A 23704-nucleotide genomic window follows, 5' to 3' on the forward strand; every position below is an offset into this window, starting at 1 on the left:
TTGGAAATTGATGCAAGAGTTTACTACAGAAAATGTTTGGACAGCTGTAGCACAGGTGGTCCGTCTGCATGTTTACTTTCCCATTTTAAAAACTACGGTGTTCTCAGGGTCAGAGGCAAGATTCATGTAGCACAAATTTTCTGTGTAGTGGCTTTCTGAAAAATGAAATCTTTAAGAATAAGCTTAAGGAATGTACTAGCTAAGAATAAATCTGACAAAAATGTTTGAAGTTTTTTGGGGGTTTTTGAATATGACAGTGGTTTGAAATAAAATTATTATACAAATTTTATATATGATGTACGGACATACTGTTGCAACAATATTGATTGCTGTATATTAGAACCAGGATTTGCATCACATGGTAAATAAATATCAGTCTGATCGTAAGAGTCAAACCATTTTTTCTTTGTTTTTTATTATAAAGAAAAGAAAATGTTTAAAAAGTCAGATTGTGAAATCTTTTAAATAAAATCAAATAAAGTTTCCATTTTTACATGTTAACGAGCATTCCATTTTGGTGTTTTTCGGGTGTTTATTTGTTCATATGGTCAAAAAAAAATCAGCCTCAGTAACAAAGAATATTTACATTAAAAATTCTATTTATATGACTGAAAACATATTAACATGATGATGAATCCAACACTTTTTGGTCCTTTCAATATTCAACTCCACCTGGGCTCTTTTCTATTACTGGCGGTTCCAGAACCTTCGCGGGGGTGCAGCCTGAGGAGCAACTTGAGGCGCTGGACTTGTCGAAGTGAGAAGAGCACACCCAGAAGTGAGGCAGACACCCGGGGGCCCTCTGAGACCTGCATGGCCCCTGACACCACGCAGACCTGAATGTCCCCGCTCGCCCGGCTTCCCTGGCTGTCCGTTAAACACCCGCCCGGGACGTCCGGTCTGACCTGTGATTGACGGGAAAATACATTTTCAATGTTTACTTTTACGGGTATATAGTATCCGGGTACATACTGTATATTTAAACACAAGCATTCATTTCAAGCAACATTGTGAATTTTTTTTTACCAATTTTTCCCGGGTCTCCAGTGTAGCCAGGTAAGCCATGACCCTTGGCTCCTTTATCACCTGGCTCTCCTCTGTCACCTGCCCATCCATGCAAACAAATACGCATTTCTCAGAACACAACAGACTGACCAGAAGAATGACATTGCCTGGAAATGATCCACTGATTAAAAAGCATGTGGGACTGAGACATATTCTTCGATATCATTGTCCTGGGTGTAATGTGGGGTGGGTGGGAGTGTTCTTATTAAGCCATCTGATTTTAGCTAAAGCCTGAGGCACTTGTATTACTAGCGGCACATGTTGTGACTTTAGGAATCTGTCCAACGCCGTGAGTGCATTCTGTCTGCTTTGTTTTTCCACACCTGGCACTCCCTGCTGGCCTGAATCTCCAGCTTCACCATAAAATCCTGGCAGGCCAACTTCTCCAGGATCGCCGTTTCTTCCAGGATCACCCTGACAACATCATAAAAAGGAAAAATATAACATTCATCTTTAATACATCAATTCTGTGTCAACCTTGAATTATTTGGTTCTTCCATTCCTCCTGGATGGTTCCACTCACATAAAAGCTGAACTTGCCTGTTTTGCATATGTATATTGTACTGAGAAATATATGTAACAGTCACATGTCTCATTCTGGTACTTGACAACTTAGCTGTCCCCCACTATTTTTTTGTTTTAATATACAGGTACAGGTACTTAGAATAGTATGGATAATAATTTGGGTCATACTGAATATCCGCTTGAAAAAAAATATTCGTAAAAGACAAAGCTTATGTAAATGCTTCTTTCTGGTCCTGAGAAAAAAATTCATACGCTGAAATCTTTGGTGTTTTTTCAGTCTGTTGGAAGCAGACTGTTGCATTTACATTTGTAGGGGAATTTTAACATTCACTCACTGAATAAGACAGTGTTTTTAAAACTCAGCCTTTTTTCCTTCAATATGACAATTAATTTATTTATTTTTTTTGCAACCAATATTTTATTTTCAATTTCACATCTTGTATCACATCTTCCTTGTGATAGAAGATGTGATGGATTACCGCTGTGCGCCATAACAATATGGAAAGGATTTGATGGTAGTTGAAATTCTCCAAAAAACATTCAACGCATACCAGGAGACCACGATGCGATTCTATTTGTCCTCATGTCGATGTGGGAATGCTTTCGTTGTTAGTTTTTCTGCCAAACGCCGCAGATGACTTACTCCAGACATTTGCAATGTGCACAGCAGAAGTGAATGTATGGAGAGTAGCCCTGGTAGAGCGTTGCAGCTCAAGATTTGAAAAGTGTTCCAACTTACAGCAGGTCCAGGTGGGCCTGTCTGTCCAGGTGGACCGGGGGCGCCCATGGGAACGTCCCCGTAGAGAGGACACACCGCTGCACACGTCCTCTTGACTGAGTTGGCGAAGGCAGACATCTGCTCCAGCACTACTTTCTGACAAACCTCAATCACGTGTTGAGCCGGCAGCGTTGGACCCTGTATAAGGAATCAGCAGCACATCCATCACTGGAAGTCGCCCTACTGTGGAACATGCCGGATGAATATTCCAGCAGAGACCATGCTGAAGTGATGGCAGCATTTCAGAGGAAAGCCCAGTCAGAAATGAGGCCAATGAGATTTCCCTCTGCTCATTATGGATTTATGGACACACTGATGGATGAGACCTCGTGCCCGGATGAAAGTTGAATGAGAAAATGTTGACAAACTGTTATTGACCTCAATAATTTTAACGTTCCAACAACTCGATGATGTCGGTTAGCCGACCACTGTGACCATATCTTGCAAATTAGCTCAAGTACATTGCTGTTACTCCATTGTATGACAAATACAAGATAGAAAAAAAATCATGCAGTTGTATTTTACTTACAGGGGGACCCGGGGGACCCTGAAAGCCATCTGGCCCTGCTTCACCTCGCACGCCTTTAATTCCCACGGGACCCGAGCGTCCAGTCATGCCCGCCGGGCCCCGCTTGCCTCGTCCTCCCTGAGGACCTGGCTGCCCTCTGTCTCCAACCTACATGGGCATGAACCGCAGATATGAGATCCGACAATGAAAATGTGGCAGGTAGCGACGTTAACTCACCCTTCCTTTTGGTCCTTTGACACCTTTTTCTGCCTTCAAAAGACCAAAAATGTGTTTTGAGAGCAGACGTGATGAGGGTGGGGATGGTCAAAATAAGAAGGGAGATTTACCTGTTCGCCTTTGACTCCTTGAATTCCCGGGATTCCTGTGTCACCCTGTTTAAGGAAGTGGGGGGGAAATATTTGATGTTGTGAGAAAAGATGAGTGTGAGATTAATTTTTCGGGTGCACTGTTTTACGATGTAATATTTTAAGATGTCATCACTAGTTACTTGCTGCTGTTTTTAACAGCCGCTGTCCATACAATGCTCTTGGTCCATCAGCTCCATTCATTCAGTCAAAGCTCCCCGACCTTCACCAGCCACTACATTAGGTACACTTGCACAATAAAAGAGCAGCACTACACGGGCTCTAGTAAAAATGTGCTTTTACAAACAGGTGTATTGATTTGGCAGCCCGGTGGTCCAGTGGTTCGCGCATTGACCTCACAGTGCAAAGGCACCGGGTTCAATTCCAGCTGCGGCCTCCCTGTGTGGAGTTTTGCATGTTCTCCCCGGGCCTAGAGGGTTTTCTCCGGGTACTCCGGTTTCCTAGACTGTGCTGGCGCAACGAATGTTGAGACCATTGAGTCTAGATTCTACCTCCTCTCTCTTTTCAAATGAAACATTTGATTTGTTTATTTCAACATTCAGAATTCAGCCCTCTTTCATATTCCCCTGTGGTATAGTGACAACAATACCTTGCGTCCTTGTTTACCGGCCTCTCCAACATGTCCCTGTGAAGTCATGACATAATTTAATGACATTTAGGGAAAAAAAAGTATATTATATTATATATATATATATGCGCATTTTGAGTTAAAAGTTTGAGTTTTAAACTTACATTAGGTCCTGGTGGACCAATAAATCCCGGTCTTCCTGGTTTCCCTGCAGAGCCTTTGTAACCTCTTGGACCCTCCAGAATAAAACATTTATTTAAACTACATCAGGAACTGCGTCATTCTGTGTCGATTATTTCCCTTGAAAGTGGTGAATAACACAAGAAGATTTTCTTCAGTAGGTACAACTTACAGTTCGACCTTGAGGGCCCATTTCTCCCGCTTCTCCCTGTCTTCCTTTCTCCCCCTGTGAAAGACAAACAAACCAAATGAACCGATCGCAGTCAACGCAGTATATTGACCGTTCTCGACAACTTCAGTGATACCTTTGAGCCAACTTGTCCGAGATTTCCATGGTGACCTTGTGGTCCTTGATAGGCCTGGGAAAAGAATAACAATGATTTCAATTTCAAGGAATCCCATGGTAATGGACTGTAAATACAAAGCGCAAAAAAAATTAGATTGATTCTTGCACTATTGTTTCTTTAAGACAGCATAAGTATTATCATTTCTTATAATATTTACGGTTTGTCATTCCCCTTCATGAAGGAGTAGCATGTACAGTACCTCTATACCAGGATCTCCATCTCGACCCGGTATTCCGGGATCTCCAACAATGCCCTGAGGAAATGTTACTCGGATTTATTATTGATAACGATGATGATTTTTGTAGCGCAAATGATGTTTGTAAGGATGGTGTTACCTTTTGTCCGATGGTGCCATCTTTCCCACGAGGTCCCGGGACCCCCTAAGACAAAATGGCATTTTGACATGCATCGATCCAACCATTTTGTAATCCGCTTATCCTCATGAGGGTCATGGGACATGTATATATATTTGACAATGATTGTGTGGTGTACATACGGGCTTGCCCTTCTGTCCAGCAGCCCCCCTCTCTCCCGGATCACCGACAATACCCTGTCAAACATTTAACAGGAAACAAAATTAAACTAGTTGCAGCACATTGTTGTTGTTTCTTCTTTGGTGTTGGGGGTGTTGGTCGGGGGGACTTGTACTTAACTCATAAATAATAGCGTTGGTAAAGCACCCATTTACTGGTTGTTGCGATACCCACTTACGACTCGTATAGTTCCGCTAGTTTGGCAATGTGAAGTTAGACATTTGACACCAATTTACCAGTTTTTGATGGTTGTTCAGTTATTCAAAGAGCCACCAAATAGGAATGTCAGAATACGGTCTGGTCGCTCTATTTGGGGACATGGAGCGGTCAGAACGTCAGGCAGAACTGATTGAGTGTACAATCCATGTTTACATTTCAGAAGAAAAACAACAGCTTTATCATAACTGCATCGCTTTTCTGTATTTACCAAAATGTGGACATTTCAGATCACTTCTGACAACAAATTGCATTTAGTTGCACATGTTTTTGGTTTTTATTTGGCTGTTGTTAGGCCAACTTTAGCCTTATCTTATGGTCATAAGTAATCGTCAAATGGAAAATGGGCATCTTTTGGGGTAAATAGTCATTGTAACCCCTCTCTCACTCTTTTTCATCCGATCACAGACATGCACACACTCATTCCGGTTGTTTTTCAAGTGCTATATATCTGAGCTACTATGAATACTTTTCTTTTTATATTCTTGTTCACACTTAATTTAGACATACGATTCCAAAGAAATGAGGCAATGTATCAGACATTCTGCACGTGTGTAGCATTTTTCAATAAAAACGAGACTAAGAAATACTTTTATATCGATATTATAACATGATAAGAAAAACTACAGTGTTGGCCAACTGGTTATTGCTATGATTTGTGCACATGTCAGCAACGTATCCCTTCGCTTGTTAAAGTAAAACCCAACTTTATTTCATTTGAATAAGTCTAGCAATTTGTTAAATATATTCAGGTAGATGAAAACAAAAACAAGTAACATTTTGAAGGGACCTTTTTTGTTTGTAGTATTTGAGCCACATCTTAACACTACGCTAAACCACTTATGGATGAGGAACCCACCTGCGCTCCTCGCGGCCCGGAGTTCCCATCTGAGCCGGTGCGTCCTTTATTGCCCTACAAATATACATTTTTAAAAAAAAGGATCACAAATTATCAATATATCTTTTTTTTTAAATGCAATAAATAAATAAATAGAACAGATTCATACCTTTACTCCTTCAAACCCAGCAATCCCTTCATATCCTCTTTCACCTTTCGCACCCTTCAGGGACAAAAAAAAAAACACTATAGTAGGGGTCGCCAAAATTAGGGTTGGGACCTGGAATGGCGAATTCTGGGGGAGGGTCGGAACTGTTATTTGCTTGGCTATTTTGGATTCATATTTGGGGTAACAATGTGATCTTTCTGATTATTTTATGATCAGTACAGGAGCATGTAAGTGTCCAAGGAGGAATCACGTAACTTGCAAATTAGGCGAGGGTTAACTTACATCATTTCCATGCCTGCCAGTATCTCCAATGTCTCCAGAGGGTCCGCGGACACCCTTTAATGACAGTCCAAGTGTCATCAAATGAATTAAAAGTCAATGAAAAATCTGCAATGACAGTCATTCTTCGACTGCTTAAATTCACCTTGAAACCCGTTGCCCCCTTTAAACCCTTCAGCCCTTTCACACCTCGCTCTCCCTACAAAAACAACATATTATATGTTAATTGTGACATTTTATAAGTATAAGTATTGTGTTAGTGGAATAGATGGTTTGAAATACAACTGCTTTACCGCAGGGCCCCAGAGTCCTCTCATTCCTTTCTCGCCTTTGCTTCCCATCTCGCCCTGAAAACATGCATGTGAACTATCATTAACCAGCCTGAAGAGTCAAACGGAAGCGTAACTTGATAAGAGTGTGAAGACAGAACTTACCTTAGGGCCTGGCTCACCCACATTGCCATAGTCTCCTGTGTTTCCCCTGATGCCCTGCAAAACAAGGTGGCAGTGAATAATAATTATAGCCATTAAAGGTAATGAGTTGTACAAAGATGAAAGATTCAGATTGCGCAACTTTTGCTTGATGCAGTTAAATGACAGACTGAATAAAGTCTCAATAAGCCTTTGTTTTTCTTTTTGCTTGTTTGTGTATTTTATATATTCACATGATAACATTTCTTACATTTTAACACACGGACGGGAACCCAATTTCAACTTTAACTATTCCTGGAGATGGGAAAAGGACCCGTGAAGCTCAAGCAATTTATTCTTCTCATCAAAATTAAAAAAATAAATAAATACAACACAGCATGACATTTTGTTCCCAAAATTAAATTAATTTCAAAAGTGCATCTAATAACATTATTAATGGCATGAGATACGTGATATTCTTTCTGATTGTTATGTAGAAGATCTATCTGTACCCAAATCAAGATTTGCGAAAGGTAAAAAGAATCATTTGCATTCAGTGCTATGTATTAATCCATCACAAGCTTTTTTGTTGAATTGACTTTTCACATTTTGGAATGCAAAAATACAGTACATAATAGGAGAAATAAAACAATGCTGAGCATAATGAAAGATCTTGGGCCTTTCGGTGCCTTCATGTTTTTTTGTTTTGTTTATAGTATAATAAAAAAACTACAAAGCTGATCATTATAGCACTGCTGAAAAAACATGCATCCTTTTAATGGTCGCCGCAACAACCGCTTATGTATATCTGTACAGTACATTAGCTCAGCCGTGTGTTGCTCACACAAGACGCAACATGATATTGTTTAAGTAGTTGAATATGGTAAATATTTTGGTAAATATGTACATTCGCCTTACTTTTGAGTCATTGTTGATCAAGTTTTGTCAATGCTAATGTAAATAGACTTTGTATGATGATGTTATCCAGCTCCTTTGGGCAAGAGAGTGAGGAGTAAACCTTTGTCGAAAGCTACATTTCGGTCACTGTCATGTTAGTTCCATTAGTGGAAAATGTACACCAGAATATTCCACTGCACTCTGTATATACACACACCAATCATAAATGCAACTAAATGGAGCGCTCTTGTTTAGACAGATGCTAACCACCTCAAAAGCAGAAGGAAAAGTGTTGCCCTGGATCAACAAACAAAAGCAGAACTTCGCCATGTTATCTGTTTATTTAAACATCTCATTATTTTATAATCGGATAACCTCAAAGATGGCCGACGGTATGGCAAAAGGCAAGACCGTGAACTTCACGGCATGTCTACGCTGGCAAGCTCAAGCTAGCTTAAATAAAAAATTAAAAAAAAGACCACCCATAATAGTTCGTAAATATGTGCCAGGAAAGCGCCTCCTCAAGATGCAAGAAGGGAAAGAGATAAACACGCTGGGCCTCTGTGATTCAAGGCGTTACAAAAGACAGATGTTTACTCTCAAACGACGTCCAGCTGAAGACTGATGAGAGAATGTGGCACGAATGGCTCTGGAATCTTCTACTGTAGGCCTGCGTACTGTAAATTTGCCCAGGCGGGGTCGGGGATTTCCTTAAAAATGTATTCAAGTGGCAAGTTCCTTCCTAATGTCCTTTCTTCTTTCTACATACATTCTTGCTGCTGGAGGCTGTAAATTTCCCCAGTGTGGGACAAATAAAGGATATCTTATCTTATCTTATCTTATCTTATTTATCGTCATACAAGTTGACTCAAATACAACTGGACTTGTTTGTTCTTTTCCATTCTATTCAAAGATACTCTTCGATTTTAGCTGAAGCGCGGATCCAAATGTAACCCTTCTAATAAATTTTTTTTAAAAAGACATTTTCGGAGGTCTGCTCCAATTTTACAGAGGATGTTCAACATCAACGAGTCAGGAATTTAAATATGCGCAGTTCCCCTTGAGCAAAAGTAAGCGCAATGTGCCAAACTTCACACTCCAATAACGCAGACATGGTGTCATGCCCCCCTAGAGTCGCTAACTCTAGGGGGGCTTGGCCAACTGCCTTCCATGTCTGGGCTTGGTGTGTTCTCATGAGAATTTAACAGGAAATTGAGTCAGACTAAGAACCATTGAGTGTCCCATTTGTCAGCTTTGCCATGAATAAACTACTCTGATGACATACTTAAGAACAAGCGTCTACTCCACAAACACGGTCAACATACTGTGAGAACAGTATGCCGCGTTATATTTCATCACGGAGTCAACTTATCCACATCCACCCAGAACCTTTTAAAACACAGCAGGATAGCACTCGGATCAACGGTATTGGACTGTAGTGATGAAAAGAGATTGGAGCTAATAGGCCAAGCTCTCCGTTTTCCCAACCACACCTTCGGTGACTAAGCGTGGGTCATAATTGAATGAACAGACAAGACGACAGATACAAGAGGAGCCAACGGATGCATTCCTGACGCCTCCCTGATGAAGTGTTCCATAGACTATAGGTGGCTTTGAGGAAATACCGTCCAATCAAATCACGACAATCAAGCGGCGTGATATTTTCATGACAATTAAATTCTGAACTTTTCATGCAATTTCCTCCGACACACTTGAGTTTACTCCATTTAGAACCTCCAATGGTAAAAACCTCAGAAATCCCGTGATCACCTGCCAGTTGGTTTCTGTACACCTCAGAGAGAAGAAATTCATCACCACATCTGATCATGTCCGATTTTATCTTGACTTCCGCCAAAATCTATTACAGGGCAGGCAAGTGTTTTACCCATGAGAGGAGCCCCAGCATTTATTATCCCATAGTGCTTCTGGTTCTAGGTCTGTTTCTATCCAACCGTGTTATTTTCCCCAGTTTTACTGTATATCTCATCTCCCGGCTGATTTTTATCGTATCGTACAGCCACGAGTTTAATTCTTTAGTATGCAGCAGATCTGCAGTCATTTACCCAGTTTCCTTGTCTTCCTCGATCGCCGTCTTTCCCGGGAAGACCTCTGTGGCCCTGCATAAGAATGAATAAAAGGTCAACTTGCTTCAGCTCACTCGGGCTCACACGTTTCATATGTTAAATCACCTGTGGGCCTGGACGTCCCTGAATCCCTGGCTGTCCATGCATGCATTTGCAAGATGCTCTTCCGGCTGTCAGTCCGATCTCTGCATAGCCGCCACACTGCGGCAGTGAGAGAACGCTGTTGTTAAACGGTCCAGTAGAGTATGAGCTGCAAAATGGTTGTGGACTCACTACCTCGGAAAGCTCGCAGCAGCCTTCGGAATAGGCCTTCTCTGGGTCGCAGGACACGTCCATCTGCTGGAGGTCCACCTGGCGTGAGTTAGGATATGGAGACTTTCATTGTAAAGCCAGAGATCCCGTGAAAGTATTTTTTTTAAAAAGGACAGTCGTGCTGCAGACATACTGAGAAAGAGCGGTCCCTCGCAGCCCGCTTGACAATGGAGGTGTACCCCTGCCGGATGACCGGCATTGGCTCGTCAATGGACTCCACGCTGACCTCCTCGCAATCTATCAGCAGCTTCACATTGCTGCCCTTCACACTCAGCGCCAACTTGTGCCACTCGCCATCAAACAGTTTCCCCACACCGTGGAATGTTCTCAGCATCTGGTTACCACTTGGGCTAATGTAGAAGAAATCCAGCGAGAGGGCATCGCCCTGGAAACGCAGGCCCACTTGCTCTTGACCGTCCGGTGCGCTAACCTGCCACAGGTTCCACGATTTCTTAACCATGCCCTTTGTCAACTTAAAGGTTGCAATGACGGAGTAGTCAGAAGGAAGACCATCTGGATACACGTCTCTGTGGAGGGAGAGCCGGCATCGTATAATTGAATAGTGCCTCCTTCTCGACCTTGAGAATTGATGATATTCAACGTTGTTAAATTGTGTCTTGTGCAAGCCTTTATCACTTTTTCGTCCTCTCATGTGGCTTGTGGCATGTGGCATCATGTGGCATGAAAGCAAAGCTTCTGAAGGCACACTGGGTTAACCCCTTGAGGTTAAAACCTTGTTTATAGTCATCTCTTGGAAAGCCTTCATAGTAAACATTCATTCATTCATCTTCCGAACCGCTTGATCCTCACTAGGGTCGCGGGGGTGCTGGAGCCTATCCCAGCTGTCTTCGGGCAGTAAGCGGGGGACACTCTGAATCGGTTGCCAGCCAATCACAGGGCACACAGAGACGAACAACCATCCACGCTCACACTCACACCTTGGGACAATTTAGAGTGTTTCAATCAGCCTGCCACGCATATTTTTGGAACGTGAGAGGAAACCGGAGCACCCGGAGAAAACCCACGCAGGCCCGGGGAGAACATGCAAACTCCACACAGGGAGGCCGGAGCTGGAATCGAACCCGGTACCTCTGCACTGTGAAGCCGACGTGCTAACCACTGGACTACCGGGCCGCCCCATAGTAAACATCCTTCCCAAAATAAAGTTTTAGTTGAATTTACTCAATTTGATTTGATTGGGTGCATAAAAAATGTCATCATTTGGATCCAGATACATTATTTAAGTGGATGTACTTTCGTAGATGTTTTTTGTACACACAAAAAAAATTATCGGGATCCAGATGATTTTATGAACTCTTTCATGCACCCTTTAACCGGATAACATCATAAGCCGCCCACTGTAGTACACCCCACTTGATGAAATGAAACTGAGTAAATTCGACAAACTCCAGACATCCCTGGACCATCTAACAAGGAAGCTCTCCAATCGGTCTCCTGTGTAGATGTCCAAATCATTTCGAACAACAGACTCTAATCCGTCAGCCATCCCCGTGGAGCTAATCATTGGACATAAAGATAACAGTTTTCATCTGTCCCAAGACAGTACGCAAGTACGTTCTCAAGCTGTCAAAGTCATGTGTCGATGATACAAAAGGAGTACCTTTGAAGGTTAAAGGTTCCACTGAGAAGCCATTTTACAACTAATGATAATGTACCCAAGCCACATAGCGTAGTACATAGGTGTCAAACTCAGGTACTGTGGGGCCGCTGTCCTGCATGTTTTCCAAGTCTCCCTGTTGCAACACACCTGATTCAAATGATCAGATCATCAGCAAACTCTGCCTAAGCCTGACATTGAAACCTGTTCATTTGAATCAGGTGTGTTGCAACTGGGAGACTTGGAAAACATGCAGATGGCGGCCCTCCAGGACCTGAGTTTGACACCTATGGTGTAGTACATGTTGCATGATTCTACCTGCATAATCAAGCGTACCTCATGGTCTTCTGCAGATGGATGGTGGGGTTCACGCGGTAAGCCACCACCTCTGGTTCCGAGCCTTCTACTCTCTTCACTCCTCTCAACTCGGACACACGGAACTCTTCCAGGAGATCGAAACCTCACAACACACACACAGACACACTTCATCAGATGAGCCCCAAGTGAAGATTTGCATCAAGAAAGGAGGTCACGTAGTAGGCGATGCCAACTAGTTATCAGATAAGAACACATTTGCTCTGTGTCACATTCATACATCTCCTCTTTTGTCAGCACACTTCTAATTAAGTCTTTGTGAAAGGTGGTTAAGTTGTGTGAGAAATTATATTTTGTTTTCTTTTGGGGTAGTCTGCTATTTGATCTTCTGACTTGTGAGCAAAAGCATGACAATTAAGTTACAATCGCTCGGCAACAAAATGGATAATAAAAAGACAGATGCTGTCATCTTGTGGGCATTATTTGGTAGGGCAGCGTTATAGGCTTGAAGGGTAAATTCCAGAATGCTTGTTTTTATGTATGCAGTTGTAAACATTTACTAGTCAAAGAAAACAAAATAAAAACTTACTTGGTAACGTCTGGCCTTGTGTGCATCCTAAGATGATAACTAGTGACGCAAATACCAGCATGGCTTCGTAGGCTGCCATTTTCAGATTTGGAAAAGTCAAACGGCTATAAGTGCCTAAGGAGCAATCATGGAAGAAATGTTATAAATGAATAGATCAGACAGAAAATTCAGTTTTTTCACACAAAGAATCAGCCAAAGAATGATATACACAGATTGATACACATTCACCAGCCCACAATTTAGTCAGACCCCCCAAAATAATGCCATAATAATAATAAACATCATCATCATCATAATCAGGTGAGCTTTGATTGGCGGTGCCAGAGAATGTTTATCATGGCGGTTCTAAAACTACTCTGCATCATACTGAAATATGCCTCAGATTTTGGTGACCTTTATTAGCAATCCGAAAGAGAGATAAAATATTACTTCAGCTCCCAGTATGGTAAACTGCGGCTCCTCACGACTGCAAACGCCCAACACAATAAGAAACACATTGTTACGTACCAATTTGACAGTATCAATTAAAATGATTTTTCTCATCTTTGTAAGGGTTGACTAAAATACAGCTCTTGCGTTGGATTTCATTCATCTGCGTAGGTGTACTTGCATGTACCTGTAAAAGCAATTCAAAGATCAATTCAGATAATCACTTACATATTCCTCCAAGTGAAGATGTCTGGGACTTGTGCGGATGGATCTATTCTAGGTCAGGCTGTGTACTGATGTCCCGCTCTAAAGTGCCATCGTGGGCCACACTTTGAGCTCAACAGGAGGACCATTCAAAGTGGAAGCTGTGGGGCTCAGACCAGCGTGACCCCTGCGCTCCGCTCCACCTTTGGTACCGACGGGATCCTTCGTCTCTCATAGGCCAGACATCCAGTCGCTAGAAGCAAACAAGCGCATGCACTCTCGCGCAGCTCGATACCAATCTGGAATCTATACAATTGATCCGATAGAAAAGATCAGCGCAACTCCTATAGATGATTTTAAGATGTCGTCTTGTCTTCTTTTCAAAACTCACACGGTCGTTTGGTTTTATTTAATCCTTTGCCGCCATAGATACAAACTTAGTTGCGAGTTCACTGGGTCCAATTTGTCAGCATCCGCACAGGCTTGCTGGGAAAAAGATGTAGTATGTCACAGCTAAACACAAGATGCTCTGCAAACATTCCACCTGGAGGAGACCACAACTTCAGCCTTCAAGCCACTCAGTCGGTCACACACTGCGCAATATGAACCCAAAAATTATGAAAAGAAAATGCAAATATTTAGGCCCCTTTGGTTTGTTTGGAAAAAATACACTTTTGGCCTTCTCGTGGTTAGATTGAGGCCAATCGTTCCATTCTGCTTTGGATTTTTTCACTCAGTCATTGCCAACCTTCCCGGTTCAATTCAAATTTGACATCTTCAGCCGTGCGTGGCAGTGAATGAGTGTTAACCAATTCAGACACAAAAACATGGAGATGTTTAAAGCATTCTTAGATCACGTAAGAATCTTTGTAAAATATTTGCAACATGCATCAATCTTTCAAACACTTGAGCTCAAAAGCACCCTAAACCTCACTCTTGCACATAAGATTAAAAATAAATAAATAAAAGACTCTTAAGGAACACGAAGGACGACTCACAATGCTCAGGAGGTCTAAGTCAGTTTCTGTTAGCTTTGTGCAAGCAAGGTTTATTACAAAGTAATAATGTTATCGTAACAACTGAAATGAAGCGACGTGCCTACATAGAACGTCAACGCGGTGGGGCTCACATGTTGCTGCAAAGTCATCTGCAAACAGAGGACTTTGTGACTGCAAGGTGTCTGCTACTTGTAGTGTTGTTAAAGGTTTCCGCAGTGCTTACCATATAGTTATATTGCATTGCCCTTGAAAGTACATTGTTAGCACTTTAATAAATACATATTTGCAATGCCACACACACACACACACACGCACACGCGCGCACACACACAGTAGCGGGAAGCTACTCCAGAGTCCAGAACACATACGTGACCAAAGGACAGTAACTTCTCCCGAGCGCTATTTCCAAGAGACCATCAGACTATGACAGGCTCCATCAAATAAGATACAGTAGAAAAAACAAACAAAAAAGCATTTGACAATCTCACAAAAAAATTAAATACATTAAAAACAAGTACACAAGGCCATCACCATTGCATCCACGCATACTACACAATCATCTTGCCTCTCAAAAAGAATATTTTACAACTCAGCAACAATTTAAATAACAATCAGCACATTTGCAGTCTTCCATAATTCCAGTGTTTGTGGCATTCCATTTGTTCTATCGTTTGGATCCCTTGGCAAGTTTGCTCGTGGGAGTGCTTCTTCTCTGAGGTGTGGGGATCTTGGAGGGCTTCCCTCCGTGTTGGCGGGACACCAAACGCGGGGTGCTCCGCGCCCCGTCCCCGACCGTCTCCGATGCATCCGAGCACACCGACTGGATGTCTGAGATGTCGAAGTCTGAGGCGTCGCTGCCTCTACGACTGCTGCCTCTGCTTCCCGCTTTGCTACCAGGTCGGCTCGAGCTTCGCCTCGATTCTGCAAGGTTACAACCAGTTAAGTAGTCCTTGGATTGAGATGGGCAAACAGTGTTGTCAAACAAAGCTTTTTTTTAATCCCAGGTGTATAAGGCAAAATGAACTACTCATTTGTATTTTGAGTATAATATTACAACTAACGGTTCTACTCACCGCCGAGCACCTGACCCCGAGCTTTGAGTACGGCGGCGTTGATCAACGTTCCCTCATCGCTTGACTGAAATCCTTTTCCCGACAAGTAGCCTGGAAGACGCAATTTACTGCCCTGAACTGGTGTTGTCTGCAAAAGAAAACAAATGTTTACAGCAATTATTATTCCTATTGCCGTTATGATTCTCTGCCGACGATCCGTATTAATGAATTAGTTGGAACCTTGAGGGAAAATCAAAGTATCACAGCAGAAACCATGTTGTTAGTGTGTTTCAACAGAAGAGGTAAATAGAAAGTCACTCATGCACAAATGAACAAGGGGGAATCACGATGCTGTACGGGAAGCAATAAAATCGTTAGTAGTTGATGACCCAATTCAATACCCATCTGGAATCTGTGGTTTCATTTTTTGTGGGGGGGGGGGGGATTGCATGTTTGTTTTTTCTTAAAGAATGTTTAGATTATTTTGATTATGGGACCATATTTAGAATACAAAGCAGATTCCAGTTGGGTTATATCATGAAGCTCTGCACGTCATGTACGTGGCAATACCTCTGAGGATGAATCTGGGCTCCCGAAGGAGTCGGATGATTTAATTGGAGTGGAGGGTTTGCTGTTTGTAAGCCATGGCTTATCATAATTGCGGCTTATGTGTTGGCACGTCTGGGAAACATGGGCAAATCAACAGCACAAAGAAACATGGGATGACAAATCAAATTCTACAAGCCGTATGGGTTGGCTGTGAAGAATAAACCAAACAACGAGGGAGTAAACTAATCATAATGTAAAACAAATGTGATTGAAATGAACAATGATGGAGGATTTTGACCGTGGAGTGGCAACTCAACGACTGAGCTGGCAGACCACACACCTTGGGAGTGCTGTTCACCGCCGGGTTGGATGGGACGATGCAACTTTGGCTTGACATGGACCTGTTGGGCGACGCAGCCCTCGACGAGGGCCGAGAGCGTCTGCCCCGGTAACGGAAGCTGGCCATCACCTGCGTGGTGCCCTCGGGGACCATGAACTTTTCTCGCAGCTCCATGTTGGTCCGGCCTTTGGCTGAAATACAGGAGACACACCGAATGAGCATGTGTGTGTGGCTCTGTGCTCAAATGGAAGTGGTGATAATGATGATGGTCTCACGTGGCGAACATTTGATGATGACAATAAACGTGTATTGATGGAAACCAACACTAACCCATATCATGCGCGTGTTGCACATCTTCACCGTGCTGTGACTTTTCAATACGAGAAGCTTCTGCGTTTGATGCAAGACATTCATATACAACCACAAGGACACTTTATTAGGTACACAAGCACAAGGTTTTGAAACACTTTGGATTTTTCAATAATTTGTAAAAAAATAAGGCCCACGCATGTGGACTGACCAATCGTATCGATTCCTGGACAAATATGAAGCTGACCAAATAGGAGAGCCCAGCCCAACGCCAGCAATCCATTTATCGATTATAGCCAACAAAAGCCCAAATGTACCATCTTAGGAAATCAAAACATTTTTTAAATAGAAATTAGGTCGGATTTGTCCTTCTGAAGATATTTTCCCATTTCACTGAATTTTCAGGTGAATAATTTTTTTTGAAACCGAAATACTGTTCATAAATCAGCTATTCTTCGATTTTAAATTTGAATTGATTGAGATGCACCTGTACAGACAGTAAATTAGCCTTGCAAACTAAATGCCTGTGTTCTTCAAAATTGAGCATTCCAGAACAGAATTTTGAACACAGCTTTGTGGTGGTGTACCTATTATTGTGGCCAGTGAATGTATGCACAAATCTTCTCTCCCCCAAAATATGCTTGTACTGTTAAAACAAACCTTAGTGTGAGTTGCATGCCGTGACACCCATCTTGCCAAACCAAGTGAGTGACGAGTGTCATATTTTTTCCCCAATGCTTTTTTTTCTTTTTTACACTCATGAAAAACAGTCTTCAAACTGCCATTTATCCTTCACACATTTCCTGTGTGTCGGATGGAAGTAAAATGTGAAAGCTGCAAAACAAGCTCGGCCGAGTACCGCCCGTTTGCATGCCCATGAGGAAATAAAAGACGCCCCTGCAGGTGACGTGACCACACAAAACAACCACATGCACCAACACCAAGGTGAGTGAGTGCTGAGCTTCGCAGTGCATCCAGCACACCCGCACACACTCAGGGGCCCAACACAAGTAGCACACACTGGGATGTGCGGACAGACATACCACTGGTGGGTTCATGGAGCAGGGTGAGAATGTGTGAGATTTGCCAACCTATAGGAGACTGAGTAATCGACGAGTTTGATTCCGAGCGCAACATTTTGCTCCCGTGGTGATGAACTAGAAGAAATGATGAAGGGTGTTGAGTAGGAGGACAGAAAAAAGAAAAGAACAGAAGGCGTTAGCATAACGTATTCGCACGTGTACATTGGATTAGGGAAGTTTGATACTTTTTAAAAAAAAATTCTTGCAGATCGAGATCTGTCGGAGTATTCGCCGACACCTCTACCACTTAAAATATATCAAATCATCATTGAGGACAATGATCTTTCTTTCTGGCGCAAATGATGATTCACAGTTGGGTATAGCGCCAACTACTATCAAAGTCGATACACCCTTGTTCAAATGCCAGCTTTGTGCAATGTTTAAAAAATAATAATACAAATTTCAAAAAAATAAAGTGAGAGAGAGAGAGAGAGGTATTTTTGGTTATTAGAATTTAATTAATGTGAGCTTTCCTTTCCTTCAGCATGTGGTGTGGGAGATCTCAAATGTGTGGTTTTAAACTTCGAACTAGTTAGACAGAGAAGAAGATTGTGCTTTGTAGCTCACCTCGACAGGGGTCGTTCTTCACCAGGAACTCATCCAGCGCCATCCAGCCTCCGCCCACTCGCACCATGACAGTGCTGCGCAGGATGCGCACCAGACGCAGCTGCTGGGAATCTCCAAACTACAGCGAGAGGACGTAGTGAGGGGAGGAATTTAAAAAGAAAAAGAAAACAAATGTGAACCAGGAACACTTCAACACTGCAGCTGTCAATCTGAGCAACACTGGAAACCAGATTGAGTGTGACATAGATAGTTATTTTTGCGGTGAAGAGCCACAGACATGCAAAATTCTGGAATGGATAATCGATTTGAATCGGAGCTCGTTTCCTTTGTGTGTTGCAAAGATTTTACACCAACAGAACTTTGACACACCAACAATTTGTTACTCTCAAGGACAAACAGCTCAAGGTCAATCCAACTGCTTTTACTTCCATTGGTGTGGAATTGACTCGGGCCAGTGTTGCTGATGGCACATTAGATTTCATCATCGTACCACCCATAGTTGGACTGCATGTCACATTGAAGATTAGGATTTATGTCAACTGCCTCACATTGCTCTCTGTTGAGTAAGTGGAGGATGACACCAGATTAAGCCACATGGTAGCGCTGTTGTGCTAGAATTGGCCTAAAGCTACCACAAGCCCTTAGAGCAGCATTTGCAATCATAAAACTAAATTACCTAGCCAGATGTGCTCATAGTGGACCCAAGGAGCAATTCATGCACTTGGATGTGACCTTGAGCGTTCAACACGTGATTGACACAAGACGACCACAGCTGCATGCTTTCTGTCCAGATTGGGATCAGATGGACGCACAGACAACAAACTCCTGCGACTCCAGCACACTAGTTGCACGCCTCCATTAGTACAGTCGAAGATACATTGACGGTGATGCAGAACCAAGGCAGCTAGCGCCAAACGACACACATGAGGAATGGTTCAAACTAGCTCTCAATGTCTAAATTCATCACAGTGGAACACTCAAACATGAGCAAACACTGATGGACCCTGCACCGAGTGTGCCTGACACTAGCATATCGTATCTCATTATGAAAAGAATCTTGCAATCGGTATGATTCTCGGAATGATTCGACGTCACTGGTGATTTTAGTGATCAGATACATTAAAGGTGATGGAGTTTGAGTCATGAATCTGGAGGAGAAAAAAAAGGCACAAGAAACACTTGAAGAATAACCATTTACCAGGATACAGCTTTCCAAAACTGCAACGTGCAGGTGAGGGGTTAGATTTTGATTTTCCCTGTTTGCTATTGTCTCATCGCCGACTATGGAGTCATGTAAGCAGTGAACCAGACCAAACTGTCAAAAAAAATTAATTCAATTCATTGTTTGGTGAGACATGAACACATAACAACACTACTCCACTACCCATTTGAATTACACCTCCCATCAATAACCCAAAACAATGTGACCCATAGCTGTCATGAATCTTACATTTAGATATGCGTTTGTATTGGGGTTTAAAAAAAAAAAAAAAAACGTCCAAATGAAAAAACAACAACATCAAGTTAAAAAAAGCATCAGCCAATGTTGAGGCAAGACATTCCCATGAAACTGAAGCGCCCATAGCAAGCACACACATTTTAGTATTCCTCAGTGGCCAGCAGATGAATAATTGTTGGAAATGTGGCCTGAAATGGTATTTAGCACGAGCAACTGAAACTCAAAAGTGGTCTATCTGAATGTTTTTTCTGGAAAGAAAAGTAAGTAGGCCCATGCGACAATCACTGATTAACCCTTTCTGTTACGTTCCGGGTCATATTGACCCATCTAAGCGAGTTTTGGCAAGAAATGTAAACAACTTATATAACGCACAAGGTAACATTTATGTAACATAATTGCAAATTCAGTTATTTAGACACATAAATAACGCTTGTTGGGATTCCTTTAGTTTTGGATACATTTTTAATAATTCAAAACAACGCGGGTCAATTTCACTTTGCAACTATTATTGATGTTAATGAGAAACAACAGAATCAATAAATTCAATTTACTTATGATTTTGAGCAAGAACAACCTCCATGACGCCTAGCTTGTGTAACGTGAAAACGATGACCGCAGCATTTTTTTCCTACTTCTGAGTTCCAGTTTGTAACCAGCAGCCAGTGGACTGGGCAGAGTGTTAATTGGAAAGCAAAAATGGGGGCATGAACAGGCCATTTCTTCAAGGCACATAAGCACAGAGAAAAAAAATAACATCATTATATACCTGGTTTCCAAGGTAAAACTGGTGGTGTGAAGAACAATAAGAACAACACAAAAAAAAATCCTGGTTAGTATTAAACATTACATTTTGGGTTCACAATCCTAACTTCAGAAAATTCCAATGAACCATCGATATATTCTAAAATGATCAGTATGTTTCTTCAGCTGTAGCTTGCATTCTGCTTACCCTGTACTTGTTGGCACCAATTTGCTCCACTTGAAACCGTTTCGGACATTTGCATTTGGCCACTTGACGCGTCACCTATAAAAGAAAAAAAACAAAAAACGTTAATTTAACGGTTTTACATACGGGATGAAATGTATTTTGCACATTGGGAGCAGAGAGTCCAGCAGATGGTGCTGTGGTGAATGAAAGTGAGTTACTTCATGTTTGTGTATGAATAAATCCATCCATTCATGAATAATTAAAAAAATAAGAATTTAGATTAGCCAACACTGGTTTTATATATATATATATAAAATTGTATAGATTTAAATTCAGTAGACAAGTTGTCGTTACCTCATCTTCGATCTTGTCGGCATCTGTCAGAGGTTTGTAGGCATCCTTGTTGGGATGAAGAGCAGCAACAAACTCGTAGTAATCGATGTAGCCGTCACCGTCCCGGTCAAATATGTCTGCCACAGCGCTCATCTCCAGTCGACTTGTGGGGAATTCTGAGGGGTACATCACCAAATATGTGAAAAAAGCAATTCTGCTCGATGGTAAGAATGATAATAATACCAACTTTTTATTGATAGCACTTTGGGAAAACACAATTAAAAAAATATACATTTTTTTTTATGTAACTTGGGCATTTTAGAAAAACACTCAATGTATTTACGCTGAGCATGTCAAGTTGTTATATTTATTTTTTTATGTAAATGGCTATGTTCAAGATCATTCCCTAGTGTGTAATCAAAAGACAGGGTTTTTATATCGTGGACAATACAGTTCGTCGTCAATCAAATGAAAATTTGTTTTCAACACTAGTCAGATGCACAAATCAATGTGCTGCTCAACTTACACTTAAGAAACGTTTAGTTTTTTTTCAGCACAACTGTGGAACACGTAATTCCCAAACACAGGCAAAGATGGTCAGTGCATCCACTTACTGGAGGACAGGATGCCCTCGATGAACTCCTGCCTTGTGACTTTGCCATCCTGATCTTTGTCAATGCGCCGGAAGAAGTCCATGACGCGAGACTTTTTGTGGTTCATCCAGCGCATGTAGCGCTTCCGCCAAACGTCAAAGTCAAAGTTGGCAAACTCTTTCAACTGGAGAGAAAGAGCAATTCTACGTCATCTACGTATCTGATCCAAGCCACCCCAAAACATAACAGCGAACAGGCGTTACCTCCTCCAATCTGTCCAAAGCATCATTGAGTTTCCTTCTCCTGTCCAGAGCCAGCAGCCACACGTGCTGCCACTTACTGACCAGCTGGTTAACCCGCGGGTTCTTGGTTTCGATGGGTGCTTGTGTCGCTGACGCATACATGGTTTGAGTAGGAGAACGTTTTCCTGGAAGCGAAAGACAAAAACCCTTCAGAAGTGGATCGAAAGTGTTTTGGCGCCATGTGATAAGTCGGTGATGACATCACTCCAGGTGCCAAAGAAAACACAATGAGGATGTTGAGTCACTGTGCGGTGACTCATCACCTCCCAGATGGCGCCAAGTTGTGCTTTGGAAGGCTGCGTTTGTGGGATACGTACTTCCAGCTCTTCCTTTGTCCAGCACGGGGATCTGAGAGTGGATCTGAGGCTCCAGAGCAGCCTTCCTTTTGTGTGTCTTTGTGATTTTGTCAACATCTGGTTGCTTCCTGGTCATTTCCTCCATAAAAGCCTGCAGGACGAGGCAGTAAGAATTTCTACTTATCGAGCGCAAAGTGTGGGTATCGACACCAGCTCGTTAAAAGAATACGCACAAAATCTGAACCGTTATCCATGGAAATTAGTGAACTTTGAACGCCTGATATAAAATCAAATAAAAATTCACCCATCCAGCCACCCATTTTTTAAAATACGGCTCATCCCGGAGTCAAAGACCCCAACTTGAGAATCGCGAGGCACATGTGCTAACCACTCATCACTGTATCGACCTAAAAATAAGTGAGGCACTCAATTATTTCTGAGTTCAGTCTCACTGAGGGGCCCTCTAGGATTTCCTCTTTATAACCACGCTGGCTTGGATCTTTATATCAATGAAAAACAAACCTAAATGAAAGACATTCCCTGACCTGGTGTTCTGCTATGAGACTTTTGACCTCCTGGAGCTCCTGTGGTAGGACTTCTTTGTCTTTGTCGCTCAGGTTCAACTCGGCCCATTGCAGCCAAGTCAAAAGGTTTTCCAGCAGTTCCTGAGTGGCTAAGAACTCGCTGAGGGCTGCGGCCAGTCGTTGCTGGTGCTGCCTGGCCCAGGCTTGCACCTACAAGAGAAACGCGATGACCAAGAACTCTTTGTGCGACAGCGATCATCAAAATGTCCTCACATCTTTAAGACATTCACCTCTTCAAACCGAGCTTTAATGATCGTGTTCCAGTGTTTGATGGTTGTAATGGAGTCAGGATGACAGATACTCAGAATAGCCTCGCCCAGACTAATGGCTTTATTGAGAGCAACACGCTTTTCTTCCAGTTTTTTCATGAATTCCTTTGAAAGACAACAGAGACATATTAAGATTTGTAACGAGGCCATAATGTGTTCATACCACAAACATGATCGTTTTAAAAAATGCATAATAGTGTACGTTTTACATGGAAAACATCTGCTTGCCTTGTGCTGGTCGATAAGTGCACATAGAGCCTCTTCATCATCAGGTAGGCTGCCGTGGAAACGCAAACTCTGCTCGGCCTCGGCCAGCCAGTCCAGCAGGATGTGAACGGTGGAGTGAAACTCCTCAGCCTGGCACAAGGCCTGCTCCAGACGCGCCTGCTTGGACACCGAGAGGTTGCATACTGTCTCCCAACGAGTGCTCAGCTCCTGCATCTGAACTTTGACCCAGGAGGAGTCATCGTGACTGGTGTCAATCAGCTCTCTGGCCGAGCGTTTGAGGGCCTGGATGCTGACCGTCCTCTTTCCAAGCTCCTTCTGGAAAGCCTGCAGCGTGTTCCAAGTGAAAGATGTGGTCAAACAAAAACACGTCCATGATCTCAAACATGCAGGAACGGACGCAACAAGATAGCTAGTCTTGATTATTGTGGTTGTGGTTAGCAGTAGTTTAGAAATGCACCACCTCAAACTGAGGTGTTAAAAATATTAGCCTCTTCAGGTGTTAACCGAAACCCAGCTTGATCACAGTCATTCTCAAACCTTTACACCAAATACCCCCTAAAAAAAA

At 42.4% G+C, this 23704-nt stretch overlaps 2 protein-coding genes across 4 annotated transcripts in view; both read right to left on the reverse strand.

Annotated features, from left to right (window-relative positions):
* Positions 1-384: 384 nt before the first annotated feature.
* Positions 385-13539, reverse strand: zmp:0000000760 (collagen alpha-1(XXI) chain). Of its 2 annotated transcripts, none has more exons than XM_052081220.1 (27): positions 13275-13539; positions 12618-12731; positions 12050-12173; positions 10229-10622; positions 10060-10134; positions 9889-9984; positions 9763-9816; positions 6827-6880; positions 6686-6739; positions 6538-6591; positions 6396-6449; positions 6114-6167; positions 5966-6019; positions 4854-4907; positions 4693-4737; positions 4557-4610; positions 4316-4369; positions 4183-4236; positions 3995-4066; positions 3852-3887; positions 3224-3268; positions 3114-3146; positions 2898-3044; positions 2330-2506; positions 1389-1479; positions 1027-1104; positions 385-905 (listed from the first exon to the last, which is right to left on the reverse strand). In XM_052081220.1, the coding sequence occupies exons 2-27, from the start codon at positions 12694-12696 to the stop codon at positions 688-690; spliced, it is 2304 nt and encodes a 767-aa protein (XP_051937180.1). In that variant the 5' UTR covers positions 12697-12731; positions 13275-13539; the 3' UTR covers positions 385-687. The 2 variants fall into 2 exon arrangements, with proteins under 2 accessions (XP_051937180.1, XP_051937181.1); XM_052081221.1 differs by lacking the exon at positions 13275-13539 and adding an exon at positions 13125-13232.
* A 728-nt stretch (positions 13540-14267) lies between these two features.
* dst (dystonin) overlaps positions 14268-23704 on the reverse strand; it is a 100636-nt gene continuing 91199 nt past the window's right edge. For both annotated transcript variants that reach the window (XM_052081217.1, XM_052081219.1), the window contains 16 exons: positions 23140-23463; positions 22873-23016; positions 22604-22792; positions 22080-22209; positions 21724-21887; positions 21482-21644; positions 20889-21043; positions 20556-20630; positions 20373-20390; positions 19346-19462; positions 18148-18265; positions 17542-17655; positions 16190-16380; positions 15871-15981; positions 15322-15448; positions 14268-15169 (listed from right to left, as the gene is read on the reverse strand). In XM_052081217.1, the coding sequence (XP_051937177.1) occupies positions 14913-15169; positions 15322-15448; positions 15871-15981; positions 16190-16380; positions 17542-17655; positions 18148-18265; positions 19346-19462; positions 20373-20390; positions 20556-20630; positions 20889-21043; positions 21482-21644; positions 21724-21887; positions 22080-22209; positions 22604-22792; positions 22873-23016; positions 23140-23463 (2397 nt within the window). In that variant the 3' untranslated portion in view covers positions 14268-14912. The remainder of the gene's footprint in view (positions 15170-15321; positions 15449-15870; positions 15982-16189; positions 16381-17541; positions 17656-18147; positions 18266-19345; positions 19463-20372; positions 20391-20555; positions 20631-20888; positions 21044-21481; positions 21645-21723; positions 21888-22079; positions 22210-22603; positions 22793-22872; positions 23017-23139; positions 23464-23704) is intronic.

Source organism: Hippocampus zosterae, chromosome 11, assembly GCF_025434085.1.
Source record: "Hippocampus zosterae strain Florida chromosome 11, ASM2543408v3, whole genome shotgun sequence".
NCBI classification, from domain to species: domain Eukaryota; kingdom Metazoa; phylum Chordata; class Actinopteri; order Syngnathiformes; family Syngnathidae; genus Hippocampus; species Hippocampus zosterae.

What these genes read in the sequence shown, in the direction of transcription:
- zmp:0000000760 (XM_052081220.1), bottom strand. Translation starts at nt 12,696, where the DNA reads ATGGCAGCCTACGAAGCCATGCTGGTATTTGCGTCACTAGTTATCATC. An exon ending in TTGGTCCACCAGGACCTAAT is followed by an intron (nt 3,888 to 3,994) that starts GTAAGTTTAAAA and finishes ATGACTTCACAG; the next exon opens with GGACATGTTGGAGAGGCCGG. An exon ending in AGGCCAGCAGGGAGTGCCAG is followed by an intron (nt 1,105 to 1,388) that starts GTGTGGAAAAAC and finishes ATGGATGGGCAG; the next exon opens with GTGACAGAGGAGAGCCAGGT.